The sequence below is a fragment of the Somniosus microcephalus genome, chromosome 5 (assembly GCF_052327205.1).
Source record: "Somniosus microcephalus isolate GS21.2 chromosome 5, FLI_Smic_1.0, whole genome shotgun sequence".
In the NCBI taxonomy this organism is placed as follows: domain Eukaryota; kingdom Metazoa; phylum Chordata; class Chondrichthyes; order Squaliformes; family Somniosidae; genus Somniosus; species Somniosus microcephalus.
The window spans coordinates 118,465,092-118,490,587 of NC_140991.1; the positions used below are offsets into that span (position 1 = coordinate 118,465,092).

Sequence of the window (25,496 nt, forward strand, 5' to 3'; positions counted from 1 at the left end):
TCCTTTAGAAACTTAGTCTACTGTAGCTTTACAGGAACAATATAATCTTCCTCATCCTTTGTTGTATAAGTTATTGGAGGTTACTATTAACCTGAAGCTGAACAGGACCAGCCATATCAATACTGTAGCTACAAGAGCAGGGCAGAAGCTGCATAGTCTGTGACAAATGACTTCTCCACTGTCTACAAGACTCAAGTCAGGAGTTTGATTGAATGCTCACCACTTGCCTGGAGGGGTGCAGCTACAACAGGTCAAGAAACTCAACACCATCTAGGAGAGAGCAGCTTGCTTGATTGGCGTCCCTATCAACAGGCTCCGCTCTCTCCATCACGTAGCTGCAGTGTGTATGATCTACAAGATGCACTACAGCAACTCGCCAAGGTTACTTCGACAGCATCTCCCTCCCCCATCACTCCACCTGCAGGAAGGACGAGCAATATTGTTATGGGAACACCATCACCTCCAAGAACCGCTTTGAGAATTGGACATATTGGATTGTTCCTTCAATGATGGGTCAATATTCTTTTTTTGCCTGTTCATAATAAGTAGCCTAAAGTCTCATATGAGAAATATTTTGTATTAAAGCAAGGATAATGTAATTTTCTGTTATTTGTTGAGTTTAAAACCATTTTTAACCCCAAATAATCATCCAGTACCATAGATAGTTGACGTGACCTTTTTAATAGCTAAGTAATTTTTAGAACTTCTTATCTGGTTGTATATGCATTATATATGTAAGTCATTGGTTAATCTAATCTTTCCCTGCCAACTACAGGGGTATTCAACAGCTCCATCCACACCAACTGTTAACACACGATCAACTACTTTGAATCCATCACTGTCTGCTAGCAACATATCGAGAATATCTCAAATGACGGACGTAAAGAAACGCAGAGCACCACCTCCGCCATCAGCTCCTCCAGAACACATCAGCATAAAGAGTGTGGATCAGAGTGCGCAAGAGGTAATGATACATTCTGACTGCATAGAACAAAATCTTCATGTTAAATATTTCATGTTTCCCCATTCATAACCAAATTAATTATAATAAAATGATAAAACCACAAGGTTTGCATAGTATCCCTTCTCTTTGAATCATGAATTGCTGGTAAGCCTAGAATTAAGCTTTTCATACTGTTACTGTCTGCCTTTCTGGTGTCTCTTGAGTCTGCCTCGGCCAGGCATGTGATTCAGAGTAGTGGAAAGAAAACTGCAATGGAGGAAAGTGAGAAAGACAAAAAATAAATGGATGCAAAAGAGAATGAGTGATACATGTGTGAATCCAGGACAGAAACATGAGCAGAAATGGAGATAGAAGGAGAAGGTAGACTCAAATGGATAGTGAAAAAAGGGAGAAATCCAGAGGGAAAAATCGATGGATAAAATAAGTGAAGAAACAAGATAAAATAAAGGAAAAAGAAATCTGTCTTTTAAATAAATCATTACTGTTTATTGGTGTAGTGAACATCACAATGCTAATTTAGATGACTGTGTTCCATAATTTGATGCCTGAAGTCCAAGCTGGTTAAACAACTTTTATCCAGTGAGTATCTGAGAAAGGTCCCATGTTCAATAACTAGTCTTTAATGAGTTAGCTGAATTAATTCAGGGCTGCAATAGGGGTGCTGCAGTCAGTCTCATTGCCCCTGTGATAGTGAGGGGAGTAAATTGCGACTCTTGCTTGAAATGCACTTGTAAATATTGGGCGGGAACAGGATCACTGCTGTGATGCTCCCTGAGGTTGGATAGGCTGCTGATGATCACTATCAAAGTTCACACATGAATAATAGCCAATTGTGCAAGATACTGGTGGGTGACTGGCAACCATGGAATCTTATCCCAGCAAGGAGTCAGTGCCTTCAGGGAAAGAGAGGCGGGAAGGTAGAAAATTGGTATAGGTTACAAAAAATGGGGATCCAAAAATTCATGTGTGTAGAACCATAAAGGCACAGTTTATTAAAAATACAGGATCTTGTAATATGCAATCGCTCTGAATTATAAGGAGTAGAGTTTCTGATATTTGGCATACAAATACTGGAAATTTTGAGATCAATAATGGAAAATGTCATGCCATTGTTTAAGCTATAATTTTTATGGGAAACATTAAGTTTTTTTTAAGGAAAAACGTCAGTAGAAACGAATTTCCTTCCCCAGTTGATATTTTTTCATAATAACTCTATTTATAGATGTAGTACTGGCAGTGGTGACAACTGTAAAATAAAACCTGCAGATCAAGTTTAAGGAAAGTACAAATTATGCCAGTGATGCATAAGTCAAGTTTACACTTTACCCCTGCTCTTCACCAGTGAGGAAACAACATGGTACAAAATAGATAAGCATAAAACTATAAATATATTTTTGAACCCCCAACCTTTTTGCATTAGTTCCATTGCAAAGCAGCATTTATTTTAGATATAGGTGTTGTATAGAGATGTTGTTCAAACCAGCATGTGCTATAGTGTAATGCTGTTGAAGATGATTTTTGTTCAAGTCTACATCTAGTGTACAACTCTGCTGCTGAAAGGAGTTATAAAAGTTGGTAATGCTTGTTAACAGAAGAAGGAACAACAGCTGTGTTAGTCAGCACAATATAGTTTTGTCAAATAACCTTTATAACTGTAGTAAGACATCCTTGCTACAACTTGCCACAATACAGCCAACAAGCTTTAAGTAGATAGGCCTGGAATTCCACGGGGGACTTCCTGGTCTCCCAGCGGGAGATCAGCAGAACCACCAGAAAATGGTCATTTACGGCCATTTATTCTGTTTCTTGGCGCGTTCAGCTGATCGCCCACCAAGGTTATGCCCGAAGATTGGGAGAACCTGTGTGGAATTTCAGGGCCATGTTATTTAAGATGAAAGTTGAAAATGTGCTTGCTTCATGATTCAAAATATCTTTAGCAAATGAAATTTGTACTCAACCACCTCTCCTTCCATTGAAGCCAGGCTGTTAGCTGTTTAATTTATGATAAGATTGACCAGTTGACTATTGATTCTAAAGGAATAATATTTTTGTTCATTTCCTAACAGAGGGCTTTGTTGTTAAAATTTATAAACAGACTGTGTAAAGATCAGATATAATTGCAAAATACTGCGGATGCTGGAAATCTGAAATAACAACAGAAAATGCTGGAAATACTCAGCAGGCCAGGCAGCACTGTGGAGAGAGAAACAGAGTTAACATGTCAGGTCTGGGACCCTTCAGCTGGAGATGTAACAGATATTAAGCAGGTGCAGAGACAGGGGGGCGGGGGTTAGGAGGGGAGGAAGAAATAGAAAGAACATCCTGTACTTTTGTAAGAGGCAGGAAAGATAAAATGTTGCAAATGGGAATGGCAAAAATCATACTGCATGAAAAATGGGGGCAGGGATAATTATCTGAAATTGTTGAACTCAATGTTGAGTCCGGCAGGCTGCAAAGTGCCCAATCGAAAGATGAGGTGCTGTTCCTCGAGCTTACGTTGAGCTTCATTGGAACAATGCAATAGCCCGAGGACAGAGAGATCAGAGTGGGAGTGAAGCGGTGAATTAAAGTGACAGGCGACCGGAAGCTCAGGGTCACCCGTATGGACTGAACGGAGGTGTTCCGCAAAGCGGTCGCCCAATCTGCGTTTGGTCTCCCCAGTGTAGAGGAGACCGCATCGTGAGCAGCGAATACAGTATACTAGATTGCAAGAAGTACAAGTAAATCACTGTTTCACCTGGAAGGGGTGTTTGGGGCCCTGGACAGTGGGAAGGGAGGAGTGAAAAGGGCATGTGTTGCATCTCCTGCGCTTGCACGGGAAGGTGCCAGGTGAAGGAGCAGGGCTGTTGGGGGTGATTGAGGAGTGGACCAGGGTGTTGCGGAGGGAGCGGTCCCTTCGGAATGCTGAAAGGGGAGGTGAGGGGAAGATGTGTTTGGTGGTGGGATCACGTTGGAGGTGGCGGAAATGGCAGAGGATGATCCGTTGAATGTGGAGGCTGGTGGGGTGAAAGGTGAGGACAAGGGGAACCCTATCGTGGTTCTGGGAGGGAGGGGCAGGGGTGAGAGCAGAAGTGCGGGAAATAGAACGGACACGGTCAAGGGCCGTGTCAACCACGGTAGAGGGGAATCCTCGGTTGAGGAAAAAGGAAGACATGTCAGAAGCATTAGTATGGAAGGTGGCATCGTCAGAACAGACGCGGTGGAGACGGAGAAACTGGGAGAATGGAATAGAGTCCTTAGAGTTCTATTTCTTCCTCCCCTCCTAACCCCCCGCCCCCCCCCCCCCGCTGTCTCTGCACCTGCTTAATATCTGTTACATCTCCAGCTGAAGGGTCCCAGACCTGAAACGTTAACTCTGTTTCTCTCTCCACGGATGCTGCCTGGCCTGCTGAGTATTTCCAGCATTTTCTGTTGTTATTATTGTGTAAAGATCAGTATGAGAACGGCATCTGGGACTGAATTAGCAAACCATAGCACATGATCCTCAATTCTTATTTGTAAATGTTCTTTTGTAAGATATTGCCATGTAAAGGAAACAGACGTAGGTAGTAGAGAATCGTGGATAAAATGGCATCTGTTATTTTCTCAAGATGATCAATAGAATTGCACTTCATTTTGAAATAATGTTTGAGTAGCTGGAGACTTGGATCAGCAGCCAACTAATATTAAGTTCTACCTGTCAAAGGAATTTGATCTGTGCAGACTGTCTGGTCAGGTCATGTCTAAATCATATAAAATTCACACCTAATAATCTGTGAGCATTTTCACTAAAGCTGGCAAACGCACAGTACTAGTACACTGCATTCTGCCTATCTGTCTTAAATAATGCAGTTCACATCGAATGTTCAAAACCTCTATTTTGCATGGAAAAAACCCTAAGAAAATAAACTTTGTTATGCTTTAGTTGTGTTAAGTAATACTGCTCGTACAGTTTGTTTTGAAAATTGTTTAAGCAGAAAGCTATTAAATAAATTAATGACATGTTGGTAATCACAGCATCAAACATTGAACTAGAGTCCTGCTGTGGTACCAGAGAGTAGTTGGTACACGAGTCTTTCGTGTCTTGAAAATATGCCGTATTCAGCATTTTGGTCAATAGCCTAGCTTTTCATAGGAAAATCCTGAGGATACCACCTAAAGATTTGACCATACCAGGCTGCCATCACTGGCTACTTTAGATTACTGGGTACCCCATATTCCACCGAACATGGAGACCAGCATGGCTCCCTTCTCCTCAGGGTCTATAGAATGCAGCTCGCTGCCTGGTGCTTCACTGCAGCCCATGACCTCCACTCCAGGAGGAAGCAGCACACTGGTAAGATAGTGCCTTCATATTAGCTTCGAGGAAAAATCAGAAAGTTCTGTATCATGTGCTAAGGAGGTTACAAACCAAATGTGCCTCATTCTTTCAAGTATCCCACTTTGGCCATTTTGGTCAATATCCCAGCCTTGTCATAGGAATGCCCTCACTTTTTTGCACTAATCAAACCATGTGCAGCCCACCAACCAATCTGACCATACTGAGCCTGTTAATGGATTAGTCTGCTCTGTATGTTTAGCATTGTAATTTACAGGTATCAGAGTTTGAAGGGATCTACCTCAGAGGCCTTTCCAAAGGAGCAGATTCAATTCTTTGATTACCTCAAAACACAGCAGTGTTTTTGATATTTCCTCAAGCTTTTCTCATTATGGATCATTTCCAGAGACCCACACCAAGGCTGAGTCAGCTACCTCCTGTTGTGGTCGAGTACAGTGTTTCTAGAGAGTGCATAAAGCCAACTTGGAGATGCTACACCATTTTGCACTACTGTTTTTCAAGTCCCACCATAAGTAGGTTGAAAACAGTATTTCAAGGAACCTGTTGCTTCCCCTTGCTGAGATATTCAAAAGCTAGACTTTTGAGGGGTGATTTTCCTGGACCCACCTGCTCAGGCATAGAAAATGTGCTGCTCTTGATTGGCCCCAGAACCACCAGTATTTTCTGGCTCAAGCTATTTAAGTGGCCTCGGACAGCCTCAATGCAGACATGTTATCTGGAAGTGTCTAGCACCAGTAGTAGGGGCAGGAAACTATGGGATAGTTGCAGACTTCTCGGGCCTTCAGCTGCCTCTCTGGCCTCAGTGATCAGGACCTTTGGCTGCTGATGGAGCTGTGTGCAGTAGATACTCTAGCTACAAGGAAACCAATTTCAGTATGGGGTCAAACTGTAGTTACCACAGCTTTTCATTTCTCCATTGTTGGTTCAATAGAGGATCAGTCTCTAGCTCCTAATCTTATGGAAGGAGAGTAGATTCAGATTTGGTTACCTTCTATGTTGGCGTGACACTTGAATCTGATGATACATTATATCCTAAGTGGAAAATGACTGTACTTGTAGCTTTCATTCAAGAGAATTATTGAATGCTAGACCTCAGTGGCTCATCTGGCGAAATAGAGCAGTTCCAAACCAAAGTTTCTTTGCAAGATAGCTTCAGACTTGATCTTGTTCAATCAACCTCTTGACTTACTCCATACACTTCAATATGAAACATTGAATACTATGTGAGCTTTATTTTACTATGTAGATTTAAGTCTCAGTTGCAAACCATTAAGTTGTTTGTGTCAATATTTAGTCGACGTTTATATTTCTATCTCAAAATAGAAGCTGATAAAATATCAAAATATAATTGCTACCAGGAACCAACCTCTAGTTTTCTGAAAGATTATTCCACTAGGAATATGACCATTTCCTTGGCTAGTCTTAAAAATGTAGCTTTGAATAGCACCTGCCAAACTGCCTTTTGGAACAAAACTCATACCAAATGTTGCCTGAACTTGTCAGCAAAAGTGAGTCTTAAATTTAGCAGAGGTCTTGGCCAGAGAAAAACACAACCCCATTCTTCAAGGTGCTATTGAGTTAGGACCGACAGTATGGGGAGAGTGAGGGAAAAAAGCACATAGATCCTACAAAACAGATCATTCTTGTTATTTGAATGGAAAGCATCTTCCACTTACTGAGATCTCACCCATCTTTTAAACTCTCCCTCTTGGAGAATCAGATAGTTTGAAAAAAGGAAAGTGTTTTTACTGTCTCTTTCTTCTGGTCAGTTATATTCATGCCAGTACTTCTGAGAAAATCAATTAATAACAAGAGTTTGATAATGACCATGGATATTACTGTAACATCAACACTGTCTTAAAGGCACTTGTCATTTTACCCATGGACAATTTGGGATTATTCCCACCTGTGTGTTAGGCAGAGTCTCATGCAAAGAATGAGGGAGAATGTTTGATTTTTGTTCATCCTGACCTGTTGGAATTTTATTTTTGCTAATCCAAATTTGTGCACCTTCTCAGTACAAAACGGTGATATATGAAAGGCATTTTTCTGGTCCAGTGCTTTTTAAAAAATAGTATTTTATTCTTTACCTATTGCTGACATCCTCCAGACACCTCCAGAATTTAATAACAAAACACTAATATTGAAATTCGGTGTTCCTTGGTGAATTCTCAGTGTTGCCTCGTATGGAATGTTATTGTGCATTTCTTAATGATAAATCTTTCCAATTGGTACTAAATCATCATAACTATACCATAAATGTAGCCTACTATACTTATTACAAAGTTATTTTAAGCCATTGAGCTCTGACCTCTAAGCCTTTGAAGCTTTATTAAAATTTACTGTTATTTTCTTTGAATTTCATTAAATATTTTCCTGTTTCTTTTGTGTGCAGAGAAAGTTACACAAACATGACAATTCTGTTGGTGGTATGATGATAACAGTTCTAAATGAGCTATAGACTTGGATTGTTTATTTTTTCACTTTCACAGTAGTGAAGATAAAAGACTCTGGATGTAGCAAGGGTTCCAAATCTAAACAGGCCCAATGGCTCAGCAAATTTATCCAGCAAGCAGCTGAGCAGCACAGACCACCAAGGTCTTGGGATTGATTCTTGACTTGTGCCGAGTTAGCTGATCTCAACTGGGATGGCTCAGTGCCCCTGGGTTGGCACTCACTGTCAAAGCTCACACATGAATAATACTAACTCAGGAGGATGTACCAGAGGGCAAACAGCATTGTGAAACCATACCCCAACAAGGGTATCTATGCCTTCAGAAAGGGGGGACGGAGATAAAAGAGCTTGGATTTTCAATAAACTGTGACTATTATCTATGTTTGTTTTGAATAGTTGTGCTATGAGATAATGGTCTTTAATGAAATAAACATGATAGAAGTTTTTCTTACTGTAAGAATTTCAGCAAACTTTTTACAGGTGTTGCTAGAATTTTTCTTCAATTAATATTTATAAAACTGTTAAACATTGCACACATATTATAAATGCAGTGCCAGTCTGGGACACTTTTTAATATATACAGTAACACATTTTCCAGTTTTATTTTTAATGGGTTGTGGAGATTACATTGTATTCTGCAGAACAGAGGAAGTGTATTCCTCAGCCAAAACAAACATCCTTGGATGATTATGGTCCAAGAGTTTTAATACATGTGAAAATATTTGGTGTTAAAGCACAACTTCCTCAGTGGAAATGTTAAGTAATAATGGGATCCAGTACAGAGAGGAAATCTCAGCTATTTTCAACATTTAAATGACTTGGATGTTTATGGGAAGTTTCCTGCCTTACCCTGAAACATAACAAAGTTAAAATGTCTGAAGATGATTTGAATCCTTTTAATGACTAAATACTTGCATACTGGATGTGGCGCAAGAAATATTTGAAATACATTTTTGACTTTATTGCTAGTGCTGTTTAGGCTTTTGGTATTGGTTACTTTTTAGTATTGGTTACTTTTTATTTTATGTTTCATTATTTATTAATATATAAAATTAATGAAAACCTTATTATTCTGTATGACAGAGTAACAGTAACAGTTTTATATATATTCGCATCACAGAATTAAGAGTTCTTCAGTAGTTGGCCCTTCCTTTCACACAGTTAGGTATGGGACACAATTCTATCTTTAAGCCCTCGCCCTCCCTCGTTCTCTAATGTAAAAGCGACAGTCATTTACAAAAAAGAGTGTTGTGATGGTTTTCTTTCTCTGGACAACAGTTAACTATGCGCCTTCATTAACCTGTTATAAGTGAACAAGTTGCAGATCCTTTATAGGTGATCTAAAAAACAGGTGTGTTGAAATAAATTGTGGGCTGTAACACAGTCTCAAGGTACTTTGCTTTTGCAGTCCATGACCTCTGAGTCTGAGTTGCCTTACAGGCTTGTAAAATATTCCAAACCAACTGGGATATATATTTGCACACATGTAAGCATGCTCAAACCGCACTAACCATTACCTAACAGGACTAACCAGGTGATTGAGAAGACGATTAATAGTATGTGTTGATCAGTCATGTATTACCATCATTAATGCTAGTGCAGAAAACCTGTTTTATCAAACCGATCTATACTTAAGAGCAATTGCTATGTTCCTACCTGCTCAGTAAAAAAATACAATGACTATTTTGTCCTTGTGCTGGAAGGTGGTAGAATAATCAATATTTAACTAAGGTTGGAGCAATGAACTTAGCTTGCATTGCCAATAATTTTTCAGAACAATAAAACACACTGTACTTATAACAAGCAAGGCAATGTGCAAGCATAAATCAAAATACTGCAGTTGCTGGAAACCTGAAACAAAAAGAGAAAAGGCTGGAAACAGCAGATCAATCAGCAGAGAACAGATTATCTCTGTCTCTCAATAAACATATCAGAGAGGAAGCATCAATGGAATCAGATATTACTCAGTCAATTAATAGAAAAGAAGCATAAAAAAATAAGGCCTGTAAATAGCTGAAGAAGTGAAGTCTGAGGAAAATGCAAGAGATGGAAAACCTAGAGGGGTCAGGTATGAAATTAAAATAGATTTGTAAATGTGGATATAACTAATGTCAATTACTGAAATCACTAAATGTGAATAGCTGATATATAACATCACATTTTTACATCATGAATACTTATGATCCTTCCGAGCATTGCAGCTGCTCCAGAAGGCTCCCAAAATTTTCAAAATCTTCAGTAAATACCAGGCTACACAGCCGAATAGCTTAAAATACTGGCAGAAGTACATTAAAAGGATCACAGACACCGAGAGCTGGATATTGCTCAAAAAATTAATAGGATATCGTGGGACAGCTCCAATCCAGGAAGCTGGTTATGCTGAAGCAGGATTCTAATTTTAAAGTAGAGAGGTAGAACATCAAAGGTCTTACTGTCCCAAAAGTTTATAAAATTTAGGACAGGCAAAAGCTAACTTAGACAAAAATCGAGGTCTAAGGTGAATGTGGAGAAAAGCTACACTCATAATAATCAGTCAACACCGAAGTGGACAGGTGGTGAAGACTGATCAGCACTCAAAGACATAGAGTCATAGGCCTAGAAATTCAGTGCCCTTAGCGCCGATTTTGCGGCGCTAGAGGGCCTAGCGCTGCAATTGGCGCCGGCGCCTAAATTGCCTGGGGCCCTTCCGCCGCGGTAGACCGGTAGCGCTGCGCCGGCACCGATGACGTCATCGGTGTGCGCAGCGTCCCGGTTGCCATGGTAACCCGCCCGAACTGGGAAATTGACTTGCGGCCGCCTCGCCCGTGGCAGCCGCAAGCAACGTTCTGGCAGAGGTGCCTTGCACAAGTTTGCGCCGGCGCATTAAAGGCCCCGCGGCGGCCGGCCGCTTTCCCGCCGCCCGCCTGGCCGCAGCTCCCTCCCCGGACTTCCCACCCCCCCCGGAACAGAAGCAAGCCCGGCACTTGTCCGAGGTGCCGGGCTCATTTTTAATAAGATTATCGCGGGCCGCGGCCGGGTGCAGGCAGGTCCTCCTTAAGGGAAGGAGGAGGCCTGCACTTCCCGAACCTGCCGCACCGCAGCGGGCGCCGCAGCGCCGGAATAGCGCCGAAATTCAGCGCATAGCGCCAGTTTTCAGGCGCTAACAGCTTTCAGCAGCGCCGGCAGCCGTTTGGGCGCAGAAGTAGTGAATTTTTGGCCCGACCAGCACGACTTAGCTCCGGCACTAACTTCCGGCGCTAAAGCCGTTGCTGCGCCAAAACCCAATTTCTAGGCCATAGAGTTTAACAGCACAGAAAGAGGCCCTTCGGCCCATCGTGTCCGCGCCGCCCATCCATCCCTGTCCAGTCTAATCCCATTTTCCAGCATTTGGTCCATAGCCTTGTATGCAATGGCATTTCAAGTGCTCATCCAAATGCTTCTTGAATGTTGTGAGGGTTCCTGCCTCTACCACCCTTTCAGGCATTGAGTTCCACATTCCAACCACCCTCTGGGTGAAAAAGTTCCTCCTCAAATCCCCTCTAAATCTCCTGCCCCTTACCCTGAATCTATGCCCCCTTGTTATTGACCCCCCTACTAAGGGGAAAAGTTCCTCTTTATCTACCCTATCTATGCCCCTCATCATTTTGTACACCTCAATCAGGTCCCCCCTCAGCCTTCTTTGCTCCAATGAAAACAACCCCAGCCTGTCCAGCCTCTCTTCATAGCTGAGGCGCTCCATCCCAGGTAACATCCTGGTGAATCTTCTCTGCACCCTCTCCAAAGCAATCACATCCTTCCTGTAGTGAGGCGACCAGAACTGCACACAGTACTCCAGCTGTGGCCTCACCAGCGTTTTGTACAGCTCCATCATAACCTCCCTGCTCTTATATTCCATGCCTCGGCTAATGAAGGCAAGTATCCCATATGCCTTTTTAACCACCTTATCTACCTGTTCCGCTGCCTTCAGGGATCTATGTACATGTACACCAAGGTCCCTCTGACCCTCTGTACTTCCTAGGGTCCTACCACTCATTGTGTATTCCCTTACCTTATTTGTCTGTCCAAAATGCATCACCTCGCACTTTTCAGGGTTAAATTCCATTTGCCACTTTTCCGCCCATCTGACCAACCCGTTTATATCGTCCTGTAGCCTGAGGCTTTCCTCCTCACAATTTACCACCCCACCAATTTTCGTGTCATCTGCGAACTTACTGATCATACCTTTTACATTCTCATCCAAGTCATTTATGTAGATCACAAACAACAAGGGACCCAGCACCGATCCCTGAGGTACCCCACTGGACACAGGCTTCCAGTCACAAAAGCATCCTTCGACCATCACCCTCTGCCTCCTGCCACTCAGCCAGTTTAGGATCCAACGCGCCAAGGCACCCTGGATCCCATGGGCTCTTACCTTCTTGACCAGTCTCCTATGCGGGACTTTGTCAAAAGCTTTACTGAAGTCCATGTAAACCACATCCACAGCATTTCCCTCATCCACCCCCCTAGTCACCCCCTCGAAAAATTCAATCAGATTTGTCAGACATGATTTACCCTTGACAAAGCCATGCTGACTATCCCCGATTAATCCTTGCCTCTCCAAGTGGAGACTAATTTTGTCCCTCAGAATTTTTTCCAATAATTTCCCTACCACAGATGTTAGGCTCACTGGCCTGTAATTCCCTGGTTTATCCCTGCTACCCTTCTTGAATAATGGTACTACGTTAGCTGTTCTCCAGTCCTCTGGTACATCCCCTGTGGCCAGAGAGGTTCTGAAAATTTGTGTCAGAGCCCCTGCAATCTCCTCCTTTGCCTCCCACAGCAGCCTGGGATACATCTTGTCCGGGTCTGGGGATTTATCCACTTTTTGGCCTGCTAAAACCGCTAGCACCTCCTCCCTCTCGATGCTAATATGTTCAAGTATGTCACAGTCCCCTCGCCCGATTTCTATGTCTGCATCGTCTTTCTCCATAGTGAACACAGATGCAAAAAATTCATTTAAAACCCCGCCTACATCATCTGGCTCTACACACAGATTGCCACTTTGGCCCCTAATGGGCCCTACCCTTTCCCTGGTTATCCTCTTGCCCTTAATATACTTATAAAACATCTTAGGATTTTCCTTTATTTTGCTCGCCAGTGTTATTTCATGGCCCCTCCTCGCCCTCCTAATTTCTTTTTTAAGTATGCCCCTGCACTTTTTATACTCCTCTAGGGCTTCTTCCGTCTTTAGTCTTTTGTAACTGCCAAAAGCCCCCCTTTTATTTCTAATGCATTTTTGTATATCCCTTGTCATCCAAGGTTCCCTTTGCTTGTTGGTCCCACCCTTGACCTTTACAGGAACATGTTGGCGTTGTACTCTCTCTATTTCCCTTCTGAAAGTCTCCCACTGTTTTGATGTGGATTTTCCTATAAGTAGCTGCTCCCAGTCCACTTTGGCCAGATCCTGCCTTATCATATTAAAATCGGCCCTCCCCCAATTTAGAACCCTTATTTCCGGGCCGTCTTTGTCTTTTTCCATGACCACCTTAAATCTCACCGAATTATGGTCACTGTCGCCAAAATGCTCTCCTACTGACACTTCCACCACTTGCCCGGCTACATTCCCCAGAATTAGGTCCAGTACCGCCCCCTCTCTTGTAGGACTTTCTACATGTTGGCTCAAAAAGCTCTCCTGGATGCACTTTAAGAATTCTGCACCCTCTAAGCCTTTCACACTCTGACTAATGGATGATGGATTTCCATCGGGAGCGAATTCGATAACAAAGATAAACTGTAATGGGGAACTGGGAGAACTCGATTCTCCAAAGCCTTCTGAACAGTGCAAAGTTTCAGCAATCTTTTAGTATAACAGGAAAGAAAAACAGATCAAAAACTCTAGGTATTTTCTTAAAGAGCTGCACAGGCAGAAGTCGATTTAAAAGGAGAGCACTTGAGAAGTTAAAGGGGTAAAGTGGAGAGGAACTGAAGTGAAAGAAGACACCTGTGGGATGTAGATGATAAAGGAGATCACTCAATACGAACCAAACTAAATAGGAATATCCCAGGGAACTAAATATTGAAAGGGGGCACGATATAAAATAAATCAAAAGGGAGGACCCAGGATTTAAAAAAAATTAAACCATAAAGGGGCAATGGAAGAAATACAACAAGAAAGGGAAATAGCTGAGCGAAGTATACCTGAGATGGAGACCATGAAATGTGTTTGCTGTGGGATGCTCAAAAATAAGAGCTCGATACAATAGAGGGGTGAAAAGATGTCTATTAATAAGTAAGCTTAAAGAAAGAGTTATGGCCTTAAAGAGATATACAGAAGGGGGAGAGGGTGTGGTTTGAGGGCGAGTGGATAGTTTTCAACTCGGCAAGTGAGTTATCTTGGGTATGACTGGGGTAGCATCTCAGGATATGCAATTGAATTACCATAGCCTACCATGACTACCAACCAAGAGCTGGAAAGTGAGATTAGGCTGGATAGCTCTTTTTCAGCTGGCACAGACATGATGGGGGCGATTTTACCAGCCCTGGGGAGGCGGGTATGGAGGTGGGACTGCCGGGAAAATGGCAGAATTTGGTGGCGGGTGCCCAACTCACCTCAATGCCATCTTCCTAGGAGGCAGGTAGCCGTCCTGCGCCAGGTCCTGTCTCCTTGGAGGCGGGAAGGGATTAAAGCCTATTAACTGCCTGTTAACAGGTAGAAAATAGGATTATCCCCTTTTTGCCCTCAAGTGCGGGCTTCCCAAAGGCTCCAAAACCCGCCAGGGTCACCGAGGCGAGTAGTGGGTCTGCGGGGGTTGGGGAGGTGCAAAAGTGTGGTGTGAAGGTAAGTGATGGGTGCAAGAGTGTAGAGGTGAGTATCTGAGGTAAGTGCAAAGTGTTTTTAAAAGTGTACTTACCTTTGTTACTTCCTGCAGGCTTCAGTCGGTTTGTATGCAGAGAGTCTCGGACCTCCGCGTTGGGAATGACAGGTGGCCATTGCATTCACAGATGCAACAACCATCTCAATTCTGTTAAAGAAAGAAGTCTGATGGGGTCTTGTATTCAAGACCTCATCAAACTGCAGAAAATGTCACTGTTTGACAGCTTCACAAAAATTTTTGACAGATGAAACGTCATATGTTCACGTGCTCTGCAACCGGCTTTCCCTTGATTGGCCTGCTAAGCCCGCTGGGTAGGCTTAACAAGGTCAATCAAGGGAAAATAGCGTGGGTTGGCCACAAATCGATGGAGGCGGGACATCGACCCAACAAGCAGCAATCCCGCCTCCAACGCGCCCCCAGTCACAAAATCGCCCCCGATGGGTCAAATGGCCTCCTCTATGCCGTAAATATCTATGATTGAGTGTGAGCCTTCAGCGTTTGGAGCTGGAGACCAGTGCAGTCAGGAAGTGTTATCATTAGAGGGGGATAAGTGCGGAAGGAAGCAAAGGAAATTAGGATACTGGCTGAATTAAGGTTGGTGAGGAGATATTAGTGCACAGACATTAGGCACTGTCCAACATTGTACAAAGTAATCATGTCCCTGAAGAAAAGGTAGTTACAAAACCAGATAGGAAAGCCTGGACAAAAGTAGAGTCTGCAAGTTATGGCAATCATAGGCATTGCCGAGTCTTTGCTCAGGAAAGTAGATATGAGCAGTCATGTGTGTCGTAAGGGCAATATCTACAAGATGTAGGGGGTGGCGCGTGCGCCCAGCCAGTTATGCCCCTGACTGCCTGTGAATGGTTCAAATCGCTCCCACACCCCTGGGTTCTAGACACCGGACTTAGGTACAGGCGGCGATACAGAAAACTCGAGTAGACAAGTGGTTTGGTGTAAGAAAACCAAGATTTTATTAAAACAGAAATGAAAACACAGTCTTATGAGAAATTACTGGTAGAAAAATTACAGGCGTATAACAATAATAATACTTATACAGGGAATGGGGAGCACACGGCACATCGAGGGAAAAACAACTACTTTAACAATCCCCTTATCCTTATCCCACCCCTACACCTAACTTGATTAAGCTATGAGGGGCCAGGAATTCATGCTCACCAATCCAAGGCAAAGCCTGTTGTTTTAGCAGTTGCGAGTTTTGAGGTCTGGTCTCTTGTCCTTTGGGGTACTCCGTCGCCACGTGGTCTCAGGGTGCTGGAGCTGCTGCTGCGACACACCTTTCCTCTCCTCAGCTACCGTCGTCGTCTCGTCGTGATGGGTTCTCTTCTCCCTTGGGCGGTCGTCGGTGGTAACGTTGCGATTATGGGGCGGTTGGCGAGTTTATTGCTGGTTTGATTTTACTACCCAAGCATCAAACGCCAGTATATTCGTTATGGCGCGGACACCTGCGTTTAACGCCAGCTTATATGCAGAGTTCAACTAGCCAACTTATTCTCACTGTCCATACATATATTTTCTTCCCCCAAGCGCCAGCTTATAACTAGGCACTCGGTCTTTATTAGTGTGTCTTCTGCTGCCCTTCTCTGCTCTTGTCGGGTCTTTACCTTTTTCTTCGTCTCGCCTCGTTTCGTCTCGTCTCGCCCTTTTGTGGCCCGTGTGTCCTGTATGACTTTGGACTCTGGTCTCGTTCCCCCACCTGCGATTGGTATGGATGTCACACAGAATCACAGAAACCCCACAGTGCAGATAGAGGCCATTTCGGCCCATCGAGCCTGCACCGACACATATCCCACCCGATCCCCGTAACCCCACGTATTTAATCCCCCTAACACTAAGGGTCAATTTATCATAGCCAATCAACCTAACCCGCACATCTTTGGACTGTGGGAGGAAACCGGAGCACCCGGAGGAAACCCACGCAAACACGGGGAGAATGTGCAAACTCCACACAGACAGTCACCCGAGGCCGGATTCGAACCCGGGTCCCTGGCGCTGTGAGGCAACAGTGCTAACCACTATGCCTTGGCTGTTTAACCCAATGCGGGGAGCGAGAAGAGAACCCGCCACGAGGCCAGGGCACGAGTACAGGCGGCGGCAGCCCAAGACCAGACAAGAGGTCAGAGTCAAGAGAAGAGAGCGATTGCTACTAAGGGCCTACAGTTATACTCCTTTCGATGGCCCTTATCTGCACGCCAAATCAGGTCAGTCCATTGTTCCACTTTTGGCGGGCTGTTTTAAATGATTATACCAATCTAAACTAACTGGCTTTAGATGGCCGTTTATCGCACCTGATGGCCCGATTGTCGTTTATGCATTTTAATCGGCCTGTGCAGTCTTGATGGCTTCCATAAGCTGTTTCCGATTATTTATGCGGACAAACTAATGGCCTTGCGCTTAGGCCTGACTGGGTTGATCTGTTTTGACCTGACATAATGCATATTCAATGTTTGCCTAGCTGTCTGGCCCTTCAAACACAAAAATCCTTTTCACAGAAATGCATTTTAAGTTTCGATTTCCCAAAGCGGCCTGTTCTGTGCTGCAGAGTCCAAGCTTGTAAAATCTTCCAGGCTTTTGGTCACGAGGCGCGGGCGCCATCTTTTGGGCACCCTTTTTAAATTGTCCATCCAGTGTCCCTTTTATTAATAACCTTGGGGGAATATGGAAATTTTTGAGAACCTTACAAGGATGAAGAGACGTAGAGTAGTAAATATTAAGGAAAGTTTAAAAGGGATACTGGGAATCCTAAAATAAAAAAGACTGCTACAGGAGAAACAAGCTAAGCTTAAATTAAGCAGGGACAAAAAGACTTGCGAGAAACATCAACAACAACTATTTATATAGCGCCTTTAACATATCTTTAATGTAGTAAAACGTCCCAAGGCGCTTCACAGGAGTATTACAAGACAAAAAATGACACCGAGCCACATAAGGAGAAATTAGGGCAGATGACCAAAAGCTTGGCCAAAGAGGTAGGTTTTAAGGCACGTCTTAAAGGAGGAAAGAGGCGGAGAGGTTTAGGCAGGGAATTCCAGAGCTTAGGGCTGAGGTAACAGAAGGCATGGCCACCATTGGTTGAGCGATTATAATCAGGGATGCTCAAGTGCATTAAGGCAGCAATAGAAAATCATGTAAACTAGACAGATGTGGGTGGGGGGCGAGGAAGAGAGAGAAAACCGGATCCCAGATGAGACATATTGTAAACTCAAAAAAGAACAGTATGAGGAAGCAGAAAGGAAAGCCAAAGGGACAAGGATGGTAGAAAAGGGAAAAACAGAAATATTATAGAGAGATCATAAGGCAGTGAGAGGGATCAGCAATCATTTGCACCTGACATGGTTCTGCAGTTTGAGTTGCTCTGTGCAACCAACAGCTTTCTTTACTTATTTCAAGGTTCTTTGGTAACAGGGAGCGTTGTTGCAAGTGCAGAACGCCCTCATTTTTTAAAGGCTTCTGCTCAGAACACTTGCTCACCGTCATGGGGGCTGTACTGGCAGTCGGCCTCGCCCTCCAGGATATACGGCAGAGGGAGCGAGGAAGACGGGAACGTGTGCGCAGAGGGAGGAGGAAGAGGGTCATGAGGGCTCTCAACAGGAGGCCTTGCCCACCTAGGGTCTTCCGACAGCACTTCAACCTCCAATTAAGAGAGGAGCAGTGTTTTAAGAGGCTCCACTTCAGCAAGGAGGTGGTCACAGAACTCTGAGCACTGGCTCTCCCAGTGGCAGTCAAGGTAACAGTGGCCCTCAATTTGCTAGCAGATCCTTCCAGTCTGCAGCAGGAGACATAGCTAACATCTCACCGTTCGCCATCCATCGCTGCATCTGGGAGGTCACTGAGGCTCTGTACATCATGAGAAGGGCCTACGTTGGCTTATCTTTGAGCAAAGAGAAGCAGGACAAGCCGCATGTGGCTTTTCCAGGACAGAAGCTTACCCATGGTGCAGGGCGCCATCGACGTGGCTCTGTGGGCACCACATAACAATCCTGAGATCTTCCGTAACCACAGAAGCTACCACTCACTTTATGTGCAGTTGGTGTGCGATCACGCACAGCGAACTCTCAATGTCAATGCCTGGTATGCTGGCAGCAGCCATGATACCTTAACCTTGTGTCAGTCTGGTATGCCAGCAATCTCCCAGCCACCACAGCAAACTCGAGGGTGTCTGCTTGGAGACGGGGACTGTCCACTCGCCATCTGGCTCATGACTTCCCCTCCACAACCCCAACACTCGTGCCCTGCACTTCTAGATTGAGAGCCATGCCTCCACCAGGAACATCATTGAGCAGAGCATCGGGCTACTGAAGCAGCGGTTCCACTGCCTTGAACGCTCGTGGGGAGCCCTTTAGTACTCGGCGTAGCAGGTGTCCCATTTTGTGGTGGTTTGTTGCATGCTTCACAACTTGACTATCATGAGGGCACAGCCCTTGCCAGCAGGGATTGCGCCACCACCTCAGGAGGAGGACGAGGTAGAGGAGGAAGAAGAAGAGGAGGGAGGGAGGAGGCAGGCATTCAATCGTCCATCTGGACGGGCTGCCCATGAACAGCTCATCAGACTCCGATTCCAATGAATGAAACCCCAGATCCCCGTTGCTCACCACATTCCCATCATACCATCCCTCTGTCACGGAATATCACAGCGTTCTCCTGGGCACAAAGCTGAAATGAGAGAGACACCACAAAAGATTCCAAATAAAATTAATAAATTTATCAATAATCACATCACAAATATTTACAATAATACTATTAACTAATTACCCTAGTGTAATCCCTTAGTGTCTGTCTTTCGTGCGGGTTTTCCTAACCTAGTGTTCCTACAAAGTGATTCTCCCAGTGGCTGCAGCATAGCTGGTGTAAGGCTGTTGAGTTTCCGTGCGGGAGACTTCAGATGGCCTTGCAGGATGATCTCAAGCAGCTCTGGACCTAGAAGGCCCGGCTGTAGACTGCAGCACCTCTGCACAGGCGGCAACAGTTTGGACTGGCTGGCTAACAGGCAAGGGCAGTGGCAGTGGTGGGAACAGGAATGCGGTCATCCTGAGAGAGGACAGCAGGGTCTCGCTCCACTGACCCACTGCCACTCCCCCGGGGCGGCACCTCAATATTCTGTTGGAGCACAGATTGCTGGCCTGCTGCGACTCCCTGCAAGCCCCGGCCGATGTTGGTAAACCCAGCCATGATGGCAGTAGTCAGAGCTTGGGAGGCTTAAAGCTGAGATGGCATGACAGCATTCTGAGCTTGGGTGGCAATCACACGGAGACTGTATGAGAGCAGTCGGAAATTCGTAGCACCAAGCAGAGACTGCATGAGAGCCACCTGAGCTTCCGCTGCAGCATTAAGACGTTGGGTCGCTTCAGCCTGTACTGCAATGAAAGCTGCGACATCACCCATCATGCGCACCATCACGTCTGGGTCGCCATCGTCACTCAGAGTGTACAATCATTTCCAGGCTCGAAATCCTGGGCTTCATGCTCTGCTCAGAGCCCTGTGCAATGTCAGAGCCAGACTCCTCCATGCTCCTTGACATTGCAGAGAGGCTCTCTGGCAGCCTTGCCATTGCACTTATTCTCTCCATGTGCATGCCCATCACCCTTCTTCTGATACCTCCCTATCGAGTTCCTCATGTGAGTCCTGTGCAGTGGAACTCATGCGTGAATTCGCCCTCCAAGGAGCTGGCCCCCGAGCTACCTTTTCCCCTTGGTCTTGCCACAGCCTGCTCGTGCCCGATGCCTCACCTTGTGCAGATCCCACGTCTAGGTGATTTGAGTACAGGAGCAAGGATGTCTTACTACACCTTGGTGAGACCACACCTGGAGTACTGTGTGCAGTTTTGGTCTCCTCGCCTAAGGAAGGATATACTTGCCATAGAGGGAGTGCAGCGAAGGTTCACCAGACTGATTCCTGGGATGGCAGGACTGTCGTATGAGGAGAGATTGGGTGGACTAGGCCTGTGTTCACTAGAGTTTAGAAGAATGAAAGGGGATCTCAATGAAACGTATAAAATTCTGATAGGGCTAGACAGACTGGATGAAGGGAGGATGTTTCCCCTGGCTGGAGGGGGTCTAGAACGAGGGGTCACAGTCTTAGGATACGAGGTAGGACATTTAGGACTGAGATGAGGAGAAATTTCTTCACTCCGAGGGTGGTGAACCTGTGGAATTCTCTACCACAGAAGGCTGTGGAGGCCAAGTCACTGAATATATTTAAGAAGGAGATAGATAGATTTCTAGACACAAAAGGCATCAAGGGGTATGGGGAGAGAGTGGGAATATAGTATTGAGATAGAGGATCAGCCATGATCATATTGAATGGCGAAGCAGGCTCGAAGAGCCAAATGGCCTACTCCTGCTCCTATTTTTCTATGTTTCTACACTAGCCTCTAAAGTTCATGTCGTGCCAATTTCTGAGCTGCTGTCTCCGTCTCCCCTCTCCCCATCCCCTTCCCCCCCCCGCCTCCCCACCTAGACCACTTTCAGGTGGTGCAGCTGATCCTCATTTAGTCTTAACACTGCCCATTTCTTGGCTATGTCCAATTTCTAGGCCTATGTGTCCAGGACTGATTTCTACATCAGCAGGTAGTCAGTTGAACAAGGAATGAGGTAGTTCTGGTTCTAGTTCTGAAGAATGAAGTGGGGAAAATAGGTAATGTAATGATAGGGGAGCATCTAGGAAACATAATTTTGTTTAGTGTAAAAACTGAAAAGAACATGGACCAAGCAAACATATGAAGGGAAAGCCGAAATAGATTAGAAAGTCTAAGAAAGGGCATGAAGAAAGACTGGGAGGTAGCATAAACGGAAATAGTACATGATTTTATAAATACATAAAAAGTAAAGTAATAGTTGAAGAAAGGATATGGCCGACTAGCGATGGAAAAAGAAATCTTAGAGGATGAAGGATTGCTGGGGATACTAAATGAGTACTCCATCAGTCGGTCATATCCTTTCTTTAGCTATTTTAGATACAGTAGTGATCGTGAGAATGAAAGAGTAGAAGTGAAGTGGTAGAGCAATTATGTAGGATAACTATATGAAAAGACGTTAAACTGAACAATTGGTGGAACTCAAAATGGAAGAGACACTGGGCCCTGCAGGCTGAATCGCAGAATGCAGGGGGAAATTAGAGAGGAAATCGCAGAGACTCATACTTGTCCAAGTGTTCAGTCACTCGGTCTCTGATGATAGATTCCAGTAATTTCCCCAAAACAGATGTTAAACTGATGGATCTGTGGTTACCTGGCTTCTCCCACCTTCCCTGCCTAAATAATGAAGTGACATTTGTAATTTGCCAACGCAAAGGCAAAATTCCTGAATCTAGAGAGCTTAGAAAATTATAACTAATGCATCTGCATTTTCCTCATATTTCTTTTAATACTCTGGGTTGAAATCATCAGGTTTTTGAGATTTATCGATCCTAAGTCCCATTATTTTCTCCATTACCATTTTTTAAACTTGTATTGAATCCAATAAGTTCCTCCCCTTGACTTATTTTTAGGTTCCCTTGTACTGCTGTTTTTTTGTCCTCTTCCTCCACTGTGAAAATGGATACAAAGCAATTATTTAACAAGACTGCAATTTCCTTATTGTCCATTACTGTCTTGCCTTCGTCTCTCTTTAATTGGTCCACATCCCCCTTTACCACTCTCTTAATATATTTATAAAATCTTTTGCTGTTAGCTTTAAGTTTTTTTCATATTTCATTTTTGCAACTCTTATTATTTTCTTTGTATTCCTTTGTTACTTTTTATCACTCTCCCAGTTTGTTGGATTTCCACCTATTGCATTTGTGTAAGCCTTTTCTTGTAGCTTGATAATGTCTCTTACCTTATTTGTTGACCCCTGAAGTTCAATGCTTAAGCATTCTCCAGCAGTTCTCCTGACCACCTGCTCTAACTTTGGTGGAAGACTGGCAGAAGTCCAGAGAAGCTTCGTAAATGGCTGTTGGACTGCTCTCCTTGGGTTCCGCTGATCTGCCGAAAATACAATGGGAGATTGAGAGAACCTCTGTGGAATTCCAAGGCCCATGCTTCAACTACTGTGTCACTTCTGTTTACATGGAGAAGAAAGAATCCCTCATAAAGTGAGAGAATCATAAATGGCTCATCATTTCTGAGTTTTCAGTCAAAATCAGGCTGGCCACTGTTGCATTAGACTTTATCCCTAATCTCTCCACTCTGCCAGCTCTTGGCAGCTGTGACCATTGGGTCTTTTGTTATAGAGCCACCATCTCAGCTTTGAACTTCCCATGGTTTGTTCCCAGCTAGAGTCCATTTCATCACCCATTCTTACTGCCATAACATACTGAGGTATTCAGGAGTATGCCACATTAAATATATCTACACTTAAAATGCAGATCTGTATTTAAGGTCCTTTACAAAGGCAGGAAAGTGAAACATTTTTTATTCAATTCATTTTGTGTATTTTTACAGAATCAATATAGAATTTATCTTTATTTAGTGGTTATTAATCCTGAACTGTCAGAAATAGGTCATGCAGTAATATTATGAAGAAAGTAATTGACTTATGCTTTGTAAAAATTCATTTGGGGATGAAGCTTCTCCAGGTTCAGAACTACTTTTAATTAACCAAAAATGCTGAAAATATAAAGATTAATTTTGTGAAAAGTGCTTGAAAACAGGAACATAAATAATTTAGACATTACAGCTGATCTGTTCAATGGAAGTTGTGGTTTTAAAAGTTTGCTGGGGAATTACTTCAGATAAGATTGTTAAGCCCTGAATTCCCATAAAGGAAGCAGTAAGCCATAACAAATGACTTCCACCACCATTGTTTTGATACACAAGAGTATGAATGAAAGATGTGTTATTTTGTTGGATTTTGGCTTCCTACTTTTTTGGCAAGAGAATAGTTCGTCCACAAAACAAAAATCACTTGTTTTTTAGAATCCAGACCAAGAACCAATTTTTCTAATCTTATTAGAACTTCTAAAGGGTACCACCCTAATTGATATAACAGACTACCGAACAAATCCACTGAACTCTATCCAACATGACTGAAATTCTTTTACAACTAAAAAGTGCAGAATAAGCATCTGCAAAATGCGTTTTTTCAGCACCAATTTAAAAGGTACTAAACTAAGCAGAAGTTAGCCAAATTGTGCAACATCATCCACATGTCCCCAAATAAAGTTTGTTTCATAGTAAATCATTTAAATGTAGCTTTCTTGGGCCGCCAGATTGGGCGCCGCAGCGCCGGTAGTTTTGGCCGTTTTTTGTTATATAAAAAAAAGGCGTCCGCCTCGCTTCTGTCCACTTTCGCTGCGGCCCACGCTGTTCACCATCTTGGTGAAGGCGACAGCATGGTCGGTACATGCGTTTGCCGGCAGTATGCAGAGTAGGTAGATCGTGACGTCAATCAGCGTGTAACTTGACGCACGACCTGCCATTTTTGACACCGCTGCTCCATTCAACGCCCTCTCCTAAACACGCACATGTTCAGCTGCATGAGGGACCCCCACCAGCAGGAGGCGTTAGCCACCTATGGTCTTCAGGGAGCACTTCTCCAACCCGCACCTAAGCCGGGAGCACTTCTCCAACCCGCACCTAAGCCAGGAGCAGTGTGTTCGGCAGCTCCGCTTTACCAAGGAGGTGGTCCTATTTAGAAGAGATAGGCAAAATGGAAAAGGAGGAGGGCTAGCCCTGATAATAAAGGATGGGATAAAGACAGTAGAGAGAAAGGATCTTAGCTCAGAAAATCAAGAAGTAGAATCAGTTTGGGTGGAGCTAAGAAACAGCAAGGGGCAGAAAACATTGGTGAGAGTTTATAGGCCCCCAAACAGCAGTTGTAATGTAGGGCAGAGTATAAATCAGGAAATTAGAGGTGCATGTAACAAGGGTAATACAGTAATCATGGGGGACTTTAATCTGCATATAGACTGGGCAAACTAAATTTGCAGTAATAGTGTGGAGGACAAATTCATGGAATGTATACAAGATAATTTTCTAGATCAGTATGTTGAGGAACCAACTAGAGAACAGGCTATTTTAGATCTAGTATTGTAAAATGAGAAAGGGTTAATTAATAACCATGTAGTAAAGGGGCCCTTAGGGAAGAGTGACCATAATATGATAGAATTTTATATTAAGTTTGAAGTGATTTAGTTAAATCTGAAACTAGGGTCTTAAATCTAAACAAAACAAACTACGTAGGTATGAGGGGTGAGTTGGCTGAGGTAGATTGGAAAACTACATTAAAGGGTATGACGGTAGACAAGCAATGGCTAGCATTTAAAGAATTAATACATAATTTACAACAAATATACATTCCTTTAAGGCACAAAAACCTCACAGCAACAGTTGTCCAATCATGGCTAACAAGTGAAGTTAAAGATGGTATTAGATCAAAGGAAGAGGCTTATAATGTTGCCAAAAAGAGCAGTAAGCCTGAGGATTGGGAGGATTTTAAATCTCTGCTATTTTGACAGCAGACCCACCGCCAAATCTGCCCTGCGAGCGCCGGCAAAATTCCAGCCTAACCCTTACAGGCTGAGACAGGAGAAATTCTAATGGGGAATAAGAAAATGGCAGAGAAATTAAACAAATACTTTGGCCGCGATTTTGCCGGCGCTCAGAGGGCGGGTTTGGAGGCAGGTAGGGAGTTAAAATCCAAATGAATGACGGCGGGTTGCGAACCCGCCACCATACCGCCTCCACGCAACTTTGCAAAGTGTCGGGTCTGCAAGTCAAACGGCGGGAGAGGCACTAGATAATCCCATTTTTACAGGCTGTTCCCATTTTAGTACATTTTCAACGTGTTGCCTGTCGTGCGACAAACACGCCAGCTTGATTGTGCCGGGTTCGGCAACTAGCTGAATTGTTGACAGCTGCTCCTGCAGGATAAAAGCGGACGTGCAACATGACTGACTTTCAGATGGCAGGACTTTGTGTTTTGAGGT

General features: G+C 43.9%; 1 protein-coding gene across 2 annotated transcripts in view; it reads left to right on the plus strand.

The window, feature by feature from the left end:
- The window catches only part of cobl (cordon-bleu WH2 repeat protein), a 568,107-nt gene that overhangs the window by 365,762 nt on the left and 176,849 nt on the right, over positions 1-25,496 (plus strand). For both annotated transcript variants that reach the window (XM_085988107.1, XM_085988108.1), the window contains one exon: positions 776-964. In XM_085988107.1, coding sequence (XP_085844233.1) covers positions 776-964 — 189 coding nt within the window. The remainder of the gene's footprint in view (positions 1-775; positions 965-25,496) is intronic.